Here is a 13,677-nt window from a genome sequence, read left to right as displayed (position 1 = left end):
CCTGGTTAATAATAAAATCCTGATGCCACCCATGTAAATATTATGCCAGCAAATGCTTTCCTTACGAAGTATTCATCTGATCGAAAAAAGTACAGAGCACAACTGAAAACCAAGAGGAAATCCTTAAGTACAAGATAAAATTATCGCCAGTGAAATGGAGGGCAACTTTTCACCATTCATACACATTCATATATGTAAGTTTGGTTTGGTGTTTTTTGCTTTTTTTTCTTTTGTTTGGATTTTTTTACAAAATACCTGGTAAGATTCATTTAAAATTCTGTAGCATAACAATTTTTCATCCTTTATGGTATCGGCCTAGATCTCCCCCCAGTAAAACAGATAAATGTTTCAATGACTTTATATCAAGATCTACAAATTCTCTGAAAAATTAAAAAAGAAACTAAATTAATATAATCAAATTATATGCCCAATTGATATTTTTCTCCCAAAGAGAACAATTTATATAGACATACCACAACAGGTGGCATTACATTTTAAAATGCTCCTAATTTTTTAAAGTAGGACTAAATTTCTAAGTAAAGGTAGGGCTAGCAAAGACCTTATTTCAAATATAAGAGAAAGGACTGCTACAAAGTGCCAAAAAGTGTAACACTGAACCCTATGTCAAGCTTTTTTTTTTTTTTTTTTGATACTGATGTTTTAAAATGTATTTTTAAAGTAAAGTAATCACCACTTCAGGAAAAACTGTTGAAATGTAAAACAACCAGAACACGTTTGCTTTTTTTGGTAGCTTATGCTTAGCAGACTTCAATATTTAAAAAATCTTCAGATTAGAGTATATAGACATTTTAATACTATATGGAAACTCTTTAAGAGTTCCTGAAGACCTATGCTATCCATTTTCTCTGAGAACTTTTGGTTATCATTCAAAAGCAAACAAACACCATCCTTACACTCTACCATTCCCTTTAAATACTTGGATCATTGCCCAACTGTTCCATTTCTCTAAACTGCTTACTTGAAGCTTTGGTTATAAGGGGAAACCAGATTTATAAGTGTCCAGTTTTCTGAGATTTTATAGCACATACCCAATGAAAGACATTCTTTACTCCTATGTTAAAAGGCCAGCTCAAGCCAGCTTAATTCTGGACAAGCAAAATCAAGTTGGTTTCATTTGTAGTTCTAGTCTGTAAACACAAAGTTCTAGAAACTTTGGGATGTACTCATGGAAAACTAGGAAAAATGTACTTCTTCACCCTCCCCCAACGGTGCACTAACCAGCAGGACCAGGTGTTTTTAACCAGTCTTCTCTAATGCTGCTGGTCGAAGGCCACAAACCACATCCACATTGAAGAAACATCTCAGTGTGTTCTAATTCCAGTATGATGCATTGTTGGTGATGTTATTTTATAAGACTTGTGATCCTGCATGACTTTTGGCCATTGTTTCCAAAAAGGAAAAGAAGACAGCTGTGCATGGAAAAGGGGGGTTGGAGGGAACTAATGAAAATGTTCTCGTAGACTTGTTTTCTCTAAATATAGACATGCCCCTAACAAGCACAAAAACCCAACCCCCTAATGCTGATCACTAGGAATATTAAATTATCAAAATTAAAAATAATTTCCTCACCTAGCACAAGATACTATACAATATTATAAACACAGACACATGAAAAAAAATCAGGCAGTAGAAAATGTACAACAGCTTTGGTGTTATACAAAATAACTTCCAAAAAACGATTGACAGTGAAGCAGAGTTCATGTTCTCTTACCACAGACACTCCACTGCTGATTTCTACTTGTTTCCTTTCAAGTTCTTGGTAAGGTCTGAACAGCCAAGAAAGACAGAATGTACAGTTTACTTAATAAGAACTGCTAGGAACACCATGGTACTGCGCTCCAAGAGACGTCATGAAAATGTCTTGCCTCTGCACTACGGCTCTGTGGCACATTTCCTGTCAAGATCACAGCAGGTCCAAAATAAAGTGACAACTAGATTTAATAAATTAATATACATTTTGTTTAAAGATGTACAATGCACATTCTGTTTAATCCAAGGTTTTAGGGTATCCAGGAACTTCTATTTACACATGTACAGATCTCAGACAGCTATGATGTCGGAAGATGCAGGAAGGGCAGCAGAGCCTTGCACTGCCGCTCTCTGAATGCTGAGAACGCAAGTCAAACACAGTTAACTTAAAAACAATGCTGAGAGATCACTGGGAAAAATCTCCAAAGAGAGAAGTCCACAAAAAAGGACACGTAAAGGCAAGGGGAAGGTCAAGGTAGTTGAGACAACCACTTTATTCTTGGGACGACTGTGGAGGTGGCGGAGATGTGCCTTGTTTGCCAGATTTCCGTTCATAATTCACGAGGCGTTGGCCCACAAGGTATCTAGGTTGTAAAAACAGGGTGGTTACTCTCTTATACGATCTTACATATTTAAACATCCTTCCTAAGACCAGCCAGTTTTTAAATGCAAATCAGATCACTCTCACTTAAAACCCTTCCGTGGTCAGCTGGGTGGAAGAGGACTCTAGAACGAACACCTGCAGACGGTACACCAGCAGGCACCTCATGGTGAGGCGTCGGCTAGTGGGAAAAGCAGGAGAACGGCAAACGTCAGAAGGTTTCGGATGCTGGGCACTGGACACAGGCTCCGGTCCGTACGTCAGGGGTTTCTCACAAACTAGCACACCTGGAGGTAAGGCACAGTAAGCTTGTTCAGGGGAGTTACCTGTTACAGACATTTTATAAAACAGCTCAGTGGACAGATCTGAAGAAACAGACTAGAAATATGACCTTCGGAAAGCTGGGTAGGGAGGCAAGCAGACCAGAAAAGCTCTAACTCTAGAGAAAGGAGAAATCAAAGGGCAAAGTTTTCAAGGAGGGCGGAGGGGAGATGGCGGAGAGGTGAGCATACGCAAGGGACGGAAGGCAGGAGGCTGTGGTGCCAGAACTCACGTGCTGGGATGAGAGGGAGGACAGGACAGAAGGTGCAGGGCTGCAGAACTAGAGACAGAGTGACCATGGCTGAAATGACAAGACACCACAGCCCCAGGACGACAGCGGCAGTTGCGGAGAAGCAGTGGCGTGCTTCACTAAATGGGAACGGCCTGCAGCCTGGCTGACCCTCGAAGGACAGTGGGTGACCAAGCTGACAGTGTCAACGAGCTCCAGGAGGCTGGGCTAACAGATGCCCATCTGGGGTCAGCACTGCAGACTCCAGAGTGCCCCGTTAGTCCTCAGCCAGTGGGCAAGAGTGCGAGAGCGCGAGAGTGCAGCCCACCTGTGACAGGGTGGCCCGGAGCTGGGTCTTTGAGACCTAGTTTACTCATCAGTAAAGTAAGAACAACAGTACCGTGTCCCGTGCTCATTGTAAGGAGCAGGAAGCATACAAAAACCATGGCCACAAAGACCTGGCATGTGCTAAAGACCCGGGGTAGTAACTTTCACTCTTCACCATTACCTTTCCCACCTTGACTGTCACATCCCACTTTCCGAACAGCAAAAATGAGCCTAATGAGATCTTTTTGCAGTTTATGCCAAGTAGCTTAACATGTCACTTTTTCAAACATTTCGCTAATCCTACTGCTGCTTCATCCATGATCCTACTGTTTAATACTTTTTCTGTCTTACCAATTCTTCTCCAGAAGTTAACTACTCCTTTCCACACTGCTCCCCAACCAGCCAGTGGAGTTTTAAACTGTGTGGATATTACGTATGTTTTAAACAATAACTGAACAGACGCTAACGTAACACACATGGCTCTACCTGACATACACGTCATCACAAAACATACCAAGTCATGTAAAGAGTGGGGTTAGCATGATGGCAACGAATAAGCAATCTCCACTGGTATGAGAGACGTGGTATAAATCAACTTGCCCAAGACCAAAAAGTAACGCAGCGGCAGCAAAAGGAGACTCCGAGCCCATCCCTGCTTTCCCTGATGCTCAGCACCGCTCTTGCCCCAGCCGGCCCCACGCACACCCCACAACATGGCCTCCAGCGGGCCCAAACTCCGAGTTTTCTACATGAAGGAACAAATGGGGAGAGAGGAAACAGTACACTGGGCTGCAGAAAATAACAAGAAAGGTTGGGAGGGTGGAGGGAAAGGACATGGGGGCAGCCGAGCAGGGCGAGGGACAAGCCCTGAAGAAGCATCAGAAGCCGAGGCTGTGTCGTGTTTGCTTCCTGCCCGCAGAACTCATTCATCAGCCTAAACAAGGGAAGTGACACAAACTGACATTCATCACCTACACCCCACCCTCCTCTGTTCTTTTGTGGTGGACAGAATTTTATACCCTGACCGCCTAAGTGTACTTGTATTTTCACTGCCAATAAATACTCTGGAAAAGCCTTAACACCCTCAATCTCATTCTTAAAAACTCTTAAGAATCCTCAGAGTAAAGAAGTTGACCACAGAATGTGCTGTCGAAACTGGGACAAACTCACAAAAAAATGGAGGTGTTGTTAACAGTGACACGAGACGGCACGTGTACACTTCAACTTTGCAGGCAAACCTGGATGGAGAGTTACAAACCTCCTCTCCTTGCTGGACACCATGAAAGCAGAAGAGGATTCAGCTTTCTGTCAGGACACGGAAGGTCAGAGGACCGTTATCCCCGGAAGGTGTTTCCCTCAGCCACCGTCCGTCTCTCACTAAGGTCAGGTCACAGAGCATCCCATCCCCCAAGGACAGGCCCAAGATGCTTCTGCAGGGGCCTCACAGCCCCCTCAGCAATGGCCAGAGCACCCCAGGGGCCCCTGGCTGCAGGCAGGGCTGAGGCAGGCTGAGTCCTCATGCAGGCTTCTTATTTTTATCCACAACTATTTAACAGATTGTCAGACCAAAACATTTGGAAGCAGACAAACTATTCGGACCAGGCATTTAAAAAGTCTTCCCCCATGGGGCGCCTGGGTGGCTCAGTGGGTTAAAGCCTCTGCCTTCGGCTCAGGTCATGATCCCAGGGTCCTGGGATCGAGCCCCGCGTCGGGCTCTCTGCTCTGCGGGGAGCCTGCTTCCTCCCCTCTCTCTCTGCCTGCCTCTCTGCCTGCTTGTGATCTCTCTCTCTCTGTCAAATTTAAAAAAAAAAAAAATTAAAAAAAATAAAATAAAATAAAAAGTCTTCCTCACCTTCCTAGTTTCTCCCAGTCTTCACCTCCATGAACGACAACTCTGTATTGCCAGCTGCTTGGCCTAACCGAGTCCTTGATAACATTCCCTTTCACATCCTACACACGATCTGTTAGCGAATCCTGTTAATTCTACCTCAAAATATATCCAGAATCTGAGCACTCTTCCCAACTATTATTTATCACATTAGAAATAACAAGTAATAGAGGAGACATCTTAAGCTAGATGAATGAAGTCTAGACTCACTTGTCATTTTTAATGTGTTCATAAAGGCGCTTGAACTGGCGGACCTGGAAGGACAGGATCCCCATCAGCACCACAACCATCAGTAAGAACGGATAAATTCGCCGGTGGACCAAGTTTTGCATTTCCGCAGTAACACCTGTAAAACCAAAAGACAAACTCAGGCATCAGTGGAAGGACAGTGAAATGAAAGCATGTTCCTCTCCCAGGAAAAAGGGGCTGGTGGTGCCCAACCGCAACACAAGCTCGTTGTATGAATGGCACAAGGCCAGAGCGCAGCAGTCGCAGCCCGAAGGGCCTCGTGAACACGCCAAGGAGCAAGATGGTGCCTTCAAGGCCACGCGGGAACCCATGAGAGGATGTTCACTGAAGAGGAACAGTGGGACCCATTCAAGAGAAAGGTCATTGTGGAGAGTGAATTAGTGCTGGTGGCTTCCAATTAGGGAAACCAGATAGGAGGCCACTGTGGTTAAGGTGAGAACCCTGGGCAAGGTGCCGGCTTCAAGAATGGGTTCTGGAGGCTGGTCAGTGGGACCCCGGGACCACCTGAGTAGGGAAGGCAGAGACTGAGGTGACACAGATGACCTACAAGGTTTCAGACTCATGCAGACTGTTGGATGATAACACTAGTCACTGAGATAGGGAACTCAGAAGAGAAAGGTCTGGAGGGGGAAACTCTGTGCTTCTCACTCACAACACATGCTGTGTTTAAGATCCTGTGAGACTCTTCCGCACACAACTGATAATATCTAGTTGCTGAGGTATTGCTAAATACCATCCCCTCTTTGCTTTTCCTTTTATGATAAAGAACATTCTGAAAATTAAATATAATAACATTTTCCCTTGATTTTACAAGTATGGGACCATAGCACTTCTAGTCAGGAGACAACCTGAAGGAAATCTGTTCCTATTTTGGGGACAGTGTAAATGTTAATACCACCTCACCTGCCTAGAGGGAAAAAAAAAAAAAAAAAAAAAAAAAAAACGATACCAAAGAGCTTTATGATTCTCTAAATCTTGCCCTAAGTTATCAAGTCTAAGAAAAACAGACTTCTGAAATCACTGTTTTAGCTAGATTTATATTTACAAATCAATGGGATGGAGCCAGACAGCCTATGATACAGGAAGTGACAATAATACAATGGTGTCATAAAGGTGCTCTCTCGAGCTCCCCAGCCAGCATTACCCACCTAGTAAAGGAACGATGCCAGACGCTATGACGTAAGGTACACACAGGGAAAGCAAGAGCACAGAGATCACGGGCGCTGCCAGTTTACGAATGATATAGTGAAGGTCAATGTTCCGGATGCCATTTGCATAAACCTGAAACATGAGGAAGAAAATCAGAACAAGGATACAGGACAAATTCCTCCAATTAACAGAGCAATCTCTACTGAGTCCAAGGCACAGCAAGTTTAATCTGTTGGTTATTTTTCCCAAACTCAAGACATATTTTGAACACAAACATGAGTACGGTGCTCACAAGTTTTTACAGAAATGCATTTACTTCCTTAGACTTTGTAGTTAACTCTGCTAAGGGATGAAATAAGACTCCAATCTAGAATCCTAACTACACGAGCCCTGCACCATACAATACCAGGATATCCAATAACGTTAGATGAAGACCACATAATCTGAAACAACTGCACACATATCTTGTGTAAGAGTGATCTGTATTAATCGTTCATTTTTTCTGAAAAATTCATTCATTTTATCGGAAACACATTTCTGAAAAGCCTGTATAAATGAAATTTTGACAATCAAAGATATTTTTGATTTGTGAAAGAATTCTACAGTGAACTTCTTTTTTAATTCCAAGAATTTCTACAATATTTTCATCATCTTATCCAGAAAGTTCTAATGAACAGAAATTCAGGGTAAAGAACAAATGGAAGTGGGGAAACTCTGGGAACAACGGAAAATAAAGATGGTATGCAGAGGAGGACAAAACAGAAGCGTACTGTTCCTGTTTTCTCCTCAGCACCTGAACTTCTCCTGGACACGGTCACAGGACCCTGCAACTCAACCCAATCCCTCAAGAAGGGGCCAGAGCACTCAGATGTGCATGACAATAAGCTTAGCCCTCCAAAGGCATGCTTCCAACCCAAAGAAACCTACTTACCCCAAATGCATTTAAATCAGTGCAACAAGGCACCCCAGTGTTTCTCAATCCTTTTACTCAAACTTACACATATGCAGGAGAAAAGAAGGCATCAGACAGCAAAATATTACAAAGGTCAACAATGTTTCACAGCCTCCAACTGTGATTAAACCTTTATTCTATCTCCTCCGCAAGGGTCAGAGTCTCACCTGGAGACCCCAAAGTGGAGAGACGCATGTAAACATACAGTAACTCCCTGGCTCACCCTATCTCCAGAAATCTCTGGGTCAGGAATTTTTTTGACAATTTCTTGTGCATACTGAGCTGAAAACTACTGTCTTTATTTTCTATACATTAAAAGGAAGTGTACCTTTACTGCTACAGAACTGCAACACCTAGTTCATTTGGCACTAACCTAAAGATAAGAGGATTGTCCACAAATATATTTTCTAGGCAATTAAAATTTAAAGTAATACATACCAAAATCTGTTACGTTAGTTCTGTTAGACAGAAATCTTCCTGAAGTGAATTATCATACTTTCCAGCCTTATTATCAGAGTGCAGAAGCACCATCTACTTTTTTCAAGGTTATCACCACAATGATCACGCTGTCTGACAGGTCCATAATACAACAGTCTTAGGTGCTAGGCAGCTAGAATATTCCCAAAAAGTGCTGCCTTTTTTTTTTTTTTTTAAATATCGGTGTTTTTATTTTTTATTTTTACTATTTTTTAAGGCTCTGGGATACATACTTTCTAAGTTTTTAATTTAATTCTAGTCAACAACATAGTGTTGTATCAGTTTCAGGTATACAGTATCAGCTTTGCTTTTTCAATCTATTTTTTTCTGCCCTTTACTTATTTTTAAGAAGACTTCTTTATTTATTTGAGAGGGAGAGGGCGTGTGCACACGTGAGAGGGCAGAGGAGAGGGAGAAAGAATCTCAAGGAGACTCCGCACTGAGTGTGGAGGTAGACACAGAGCTTGGTCTCTCAGTACTGAGGTCACGACTGAGACGAAACCGAGAGCCGGACGCTCAGCCGACTACACCCACCAGGCGCCCCTGCCGTCCACTTGCGGTCTTGGGCAGGGACCTCTTCACTCGACTACACACTGAGAAAACTGAGTACCTGGTCTACATCGCAACTCCTGCCCTGAAAAGAAAGCACATGGGCTAATTTTTGCCTTACTTTAGACAGGGTTTTAGGTACTTTAAGCCACTGGTTAAACTTCAGACAAGGGACATTTTAGAAGAGTGGTTGATGAAAATTCATGGCAATAAAACAGCAAACTATCTTCTTAAAAAAAAAAAAAAGTTATATATGCTTCTTAGAGAAAATGTGCAGGAAACTCAGGAAGGTGGAAATATGGAACATAAGCATTCAATGGCCAAGCACAACCCTCCGCCACCCCCAGTCTCTCCTGAAAGCCGACTCTGCTCACCTGCTCTATTACTGTTTTCAACCACCACTGCGGACCCATCAGCGTTATAGCTGCAATGATTTTGGCGTGCAGGACTCCAAGGGCCCAGTCCTAGGGAAATAAAACCATTTAAGATTGATTTATTTATTTGAGAGCAAGAGAGAGGGCAGGGGAGGGGCAGAGAGGGGGAGGGGGAGGTAGACAAGCAGACCCCCCACTGAGAAGGGAGCCTGATATTGTGATACCCTGTGGGGCTCGAACCCAGCACCCTGAGATGGTGACCTGAGCCGAAATCAAGAGTCTACTTTAACTGACAGAGCTACCTAGGCGCCCTGGGAAAAAAACCCATTTAACGGATTTTCCTCGTCAGCAATAAACCCAGTATCGAGGCTACACCATTTTCTTGCATACTTCACTTCGAAACAGCAGTTCTGCGGGATCGGTAACAATTTTACAGAAGACGCCAGAAGATCCAGGGAAATTGCACGCCACCCCTCCAAGCTCAATCTCAGTGTTTCCAACAAAACAAATTCTAGTATCTTTCAGAAACTTACGGTACCTGTGTCAATGTTAACGGAGATCTCGACAGGCAAATAAATAACACAGCGCCATTATTTTTATTTTGTCAACCATCCTGGACTGCCGTGTTGGTTTTAGCCAAGCTAACTGTGTCAGAAGAAGCCTGTGGAGCCATGTTTGGCCTAAAGAAACTATCCCAAAGGCTCACAGAGAGCTTCTAGCTCTAGTACTGCCGAACTGTTACTAGAACCTCCATGGCCACACCGGGCTCCCCACTGGGCCTCTGGCCTGCCCACGCCACAGCTCCGCCAGGAAGCCAGCGCGATCGCCACCAACACCCCCACCCCCAATGTGACGTCTTAAAGCACAAATCAGACCACACAAGGACAATTCCCTGCTTACAACCCCAAAATCCTCAGCAGGGCACACAAAGTCCTGCATAGCCTGGAGTCTGGTTTTTTGTTGTTGTTGTTGTTGTTGTTTTTAATTTAATTATTTTTTAAAGGTTGTATTTATTTGACAGTGAGAGCACGCACAAGTAGGGGAAGCAGCAGGCAGAGGGAGGAGGAGAAGCAGGCTCTCTGCTGAGCAGAGAGCCCAATGCGGAGCTCGAGCCCTGATTTTGACGTGCAGGACCCTGGGCCACTTAATGACTGGGCCACCCAGGTGCCCCTTAATGTATTTTTTTTAAAAAGTAACATGTAATATTTAGATGTATTCTTTTTTTTTTTTTTTAAGATTTTGTTTATTTATTTGACAGAGAGAGACAGCGAGAGGCGGAACATAAGTAGGAGTGACAGAGGGAGAAGCAGGCTTCCCGCTGAGCAGGGAACCCAAAGCGGGGCTCGATCCCAAGACCCCGGGATCATGACCTGAGCTGAAGGCAGACGCTTAATCAACTGAGCCACCCTGGCACCCCTTGAACTATTCTTATACAAAACCAAACCATTTGTAAAGGCTGAAGTCCTCTGTGACTACCACCAGCCTAAATCCTGATTCCTCCCCAGCAATGACCACTACTAATAGTGGTACGTACCCTCCACATTTCCCCCCTAAGTATTTACCTGTATCTACACATATACATCCCATAGAAAAGACATCGTATCATTTTTATACGGATTTTGCTCACACTGGTTTTCCTTCTCGCTGTCCGCCATCTCGAGGCTAATGTTCTGATCTACTGATCCAGCAGGCCAGGATTCTGAGCATCTTCTTCAAACGGGCTCAAAGGTGATACATGCTCTGAATTCCTGCACATCCTAAAAGCGGCTCTTCACTCTACAGACCAATGGCTGAATGACATTTTGCCTGGCTATAGGAAGCTTGGTTTTTGTCCCTTTCCACTCAATGGTCTATAGATGCTCTTCTGCTAGATGGCTTGTGATGCTACAGAAAAAAGTCCATTACCAGTATGATCTTCTTTTTTGAAGTTTGACTTCTCCTTACCTTTAGAATTCAGAAATCTTACCAAGATATGCTCAAATATGTGTTTTTCTTATCAGTTTCATCTCAATGTCCACTTCACCAAATCTGATGAGTCCTTTAACCTACAGAATCAGGACTTTCAATTCAGTTTAATTTTCCTATTTCATTCCATGCTGCCTCATTTCTGCACTCTGGAGCTCTTATTAGGGGACGTTAAATCCCCTGGATGTATTCTCCAAGACCCTTACCCTTTCCTGTAACGTCCTAACTTGTTCAGTTTTGCTCTGTGCTCGGCAGTGGTCTTCCGGGAGCCCAATCTGAACTTCAGTGGTGACTACCCACATCTTCAGTTCAGCTACTGAATGTCTGAGACCCACGCTATACAGCATCACAGTTTCGCTGTTTTACTGCCACCGTGTGCACACGAACACATACTCCCCTTGATCACCTGCGTTCTCATTCTTCCGCCTGGACACTCATGGCTCGGGGAGCGGCTCCATGTCACAGGGGACGTGGTCTGACTGCTCTGCCTGGCCTTTCTGTCGCTGCTGCGCAGCCCCCTAGATAAAGCATTTGCTGTTTCTCTATGAGGTTCGATGAGGCTCAGGTCAGACCAAGTATAACTTAAAGGGCTGCAAAAGGACCTCTGAGCCCTTTAGACCTTTGGGAGAGCAGGTGCCAATCCCCTGCAGAGAACATGGTGAGATCCTCTCTGCGGCTTCTGTACTGTCCCAGGCTCCCAGGTAGGGAAGATTTGACCCACAAATTCAGCCTTCCTTTGGCCTTTGGGAGTCTAGAATACACCCAGGTGAGGTTCATGTTCACCTGAGGAAGTCCACAGTCTGCTCAGGTTCAAGCTCTTTCAAGATCCACTGATATATCCAATCCTTTCTGACAGGATAGGACACACAACACTAGTTCCTCCGCTAGAATTCCGAGAGTCTAGTCTCCATAATGCTACAACTGCTTGACACAGGGAAGGCAAGTAACTAAGAGTCAGGAATGGAGAAAAAGCAAACTGTTCTTTCAAATGTTAGAGTTTTATCCAGAATTTTAAGGATACCATGCTGCTCATATCCAGCTACAACCAGAATATTTCTCCTACTTAAAAACATGTCTGAGAGCTACCTACAGCAAAACACACAGCTCCACTGCACTCCTTTTAACTGCTGCACTAAGGGCCAAAGTAAAAATGTATCACCTTTCTTTAGTCATTCTCTGCGGATGGACATCTGGGTTGCTTATAATTTTGGACAATATAAAAAAAAAAAATGACATGGTGGAAACAGCCTTGGCTGTGCTTCCTGCACACATGTAAATGTTCCTTTGCAGCAGATCTGAAAAAGTGAAACTGCTAGGTCATAATACATAAATATTCTTAAAACTGGACAGCTTCCAGTTACTCGGCAAAACGACAATGTTGGGTACTGTCAAGACCACCAAGGACACACAGGTAACCATGCCAGCTGCAGTCACTACCCACTGCAGTGAGGAAGAACACATGGTGTGGGGAAGTTGGGGTGCTCAGTAAGACAGAGAGAGAGCTTATTATAGTATATGGTATAGTAGTTCAGTTTGCTTGAGGTGAAGAGAGAGAAATTTATGGAAGCAGGGCTTTGCTCTATGTCCAATCCTTTAGAAAGTGAGGTAATCAATATTGGGTCTCTTATTAAATCTATCCAGAAGCAGGGATTGACTGAGGCCAAAACAGTAGCTGGGAATGAAGCAGCAGCCAATGATGGGGGTTTTCTCATTTTTGTGGTTTGGACAATGCTCATGTTTTGCCTGTGTTCAGACATGATCATGAAAGAGTCTTGCTTCTGTCTGGCTCCATCGCAGTCACAGAGTGGTCTTGTGTGATGCTGATGTTCTGTGAAATTGTTCCTGCCAGACAGAAGAACACCAAGGCCCAGCTGATGATGCCAGGCCAGCTCCTGGGTATTGGGGACTACCTGCTCTTTTTCAGTGTGGCACACTGCGTAACACCGAGACGCAAACAGTACCTATCTACTGCATGTGCAGTGACCACTGGGTCAAGGCAGCATCTGCCTGACTTCCTTCCAAAGTAAAGCTGTGTTTTCCTTTGGGATATCAAGTAACCTGAAGATGCCACTTTGCCACCATCCAAATAACTACTAACTACTTCTGCACTGTAGTGGTGTTGAAACATGCCTGCAAATTCTTCTCCATCAAGTGGTTGGGGTCCACAGCCCCTTCCCTTGACTCCGGGCCAACCGCCGCGCCTTGCTTGTGGCCGACAGAATGCAGTAAAACGCAGTACCGTGGCAATTCTGAAATGAGGTCGTGAAAGGTGGCGCAGCTCCTACCCTGTTAGCTGAGGCATTCATTTCTCTCAAGTGCAGTGTAAGAATCCCAATACCCTGACACTACCAAGCTGTGAGGAAGGCCAGGGACATCCAGGAGCTACAGCTAACAACCCAGCTGGTGGGAAGCCAACAACCAATGTCAACAACACAGGTGAGCGAGGATGCTTCTGAAGGATTCCTGGCTCAGCTCTCAAATCACACTGGGCTCCTGAGTGTTCGCAGCTGAGGCCCCAGGTAACATGAAGCAGAGACAAGACAATATGGCCTGTCTTGATTTCTAGCCTGCAGATGCTTTGGACACGATAAATGGCTGTTTTAAGCCACACAGTCCTGACGTAACTTGCTAGACAGCAATAGTAACTGAAGACCCATCAACTTTCCCCTGATGGGTTCCGTATCCACTGATCAGCCATCCGTGCTGGAATCGTTTATTTTGCTAATTAACTATTGCAAAGTAGTGATTTTCTTTTGTCAGCTGGCCTTATTCTGTAAAAAACAGCTTTCCTCGAACCCCTGACGCTACCTGACTTTACTGCGATGT

General features: G+C 44.2%; 1 protein-coding gene across 4 annotated transcripts in view; it reads right to left on the bottom strand.

The window, feature by feature from the left end:
- Positions 1-208: 208 nt before the first annotated feature.
- Positions 209-13,677, bottom strand: part of MARCHF6 (membrane associated ring-CH-type finger 6) — an 80,490-nt gene continuing 67,021 nt past the window's right edge. For all 4 annotated transcript variants that reach the window (XM_047731614.1, XM_047731612.1, XM_047731610.1 and 1 more), the window contains exons 23-26: positions 8,887-8,976; positions 6,534-6,666; positions 5,347-5,482; positions 209-2,354 (exon numbers count right to left, since the gene is read on the bottom strand). In XM_047731614.1, coding sequence (XP_047587570.1) covers positions 2,264-2,354; positions 5,347-5,482; positions 6,534-6,666; positions 8,887-8,976 — 450 coding nt within the window. In that variant the 3' untranslated portion in view covers positions 209-2,263. The remainder of the gene's footprint in view (positions 2,355-5,346; positions 5,483-6,533; positions 6,667-8,886; positions 8,977-13,677) is intronic.

This window comes from Lutra lutra, chromosome 5, assembly GCF_902655055.1.
Source record: "Lutra lutra chromosome 5, mLutLut1.2, whole genome shotgun sequence".
Classification (NCBI taxonomy): Eukaryota; Metazoa; Chordata; class Mammalia; order Carnivora; family Mustelidae; genus Lutra; species Lutra lutra.
Note: the sequence above shows the minus strand (reverse complement) of the source record. Positions and strands in the feature narration are given on the sequence as shown.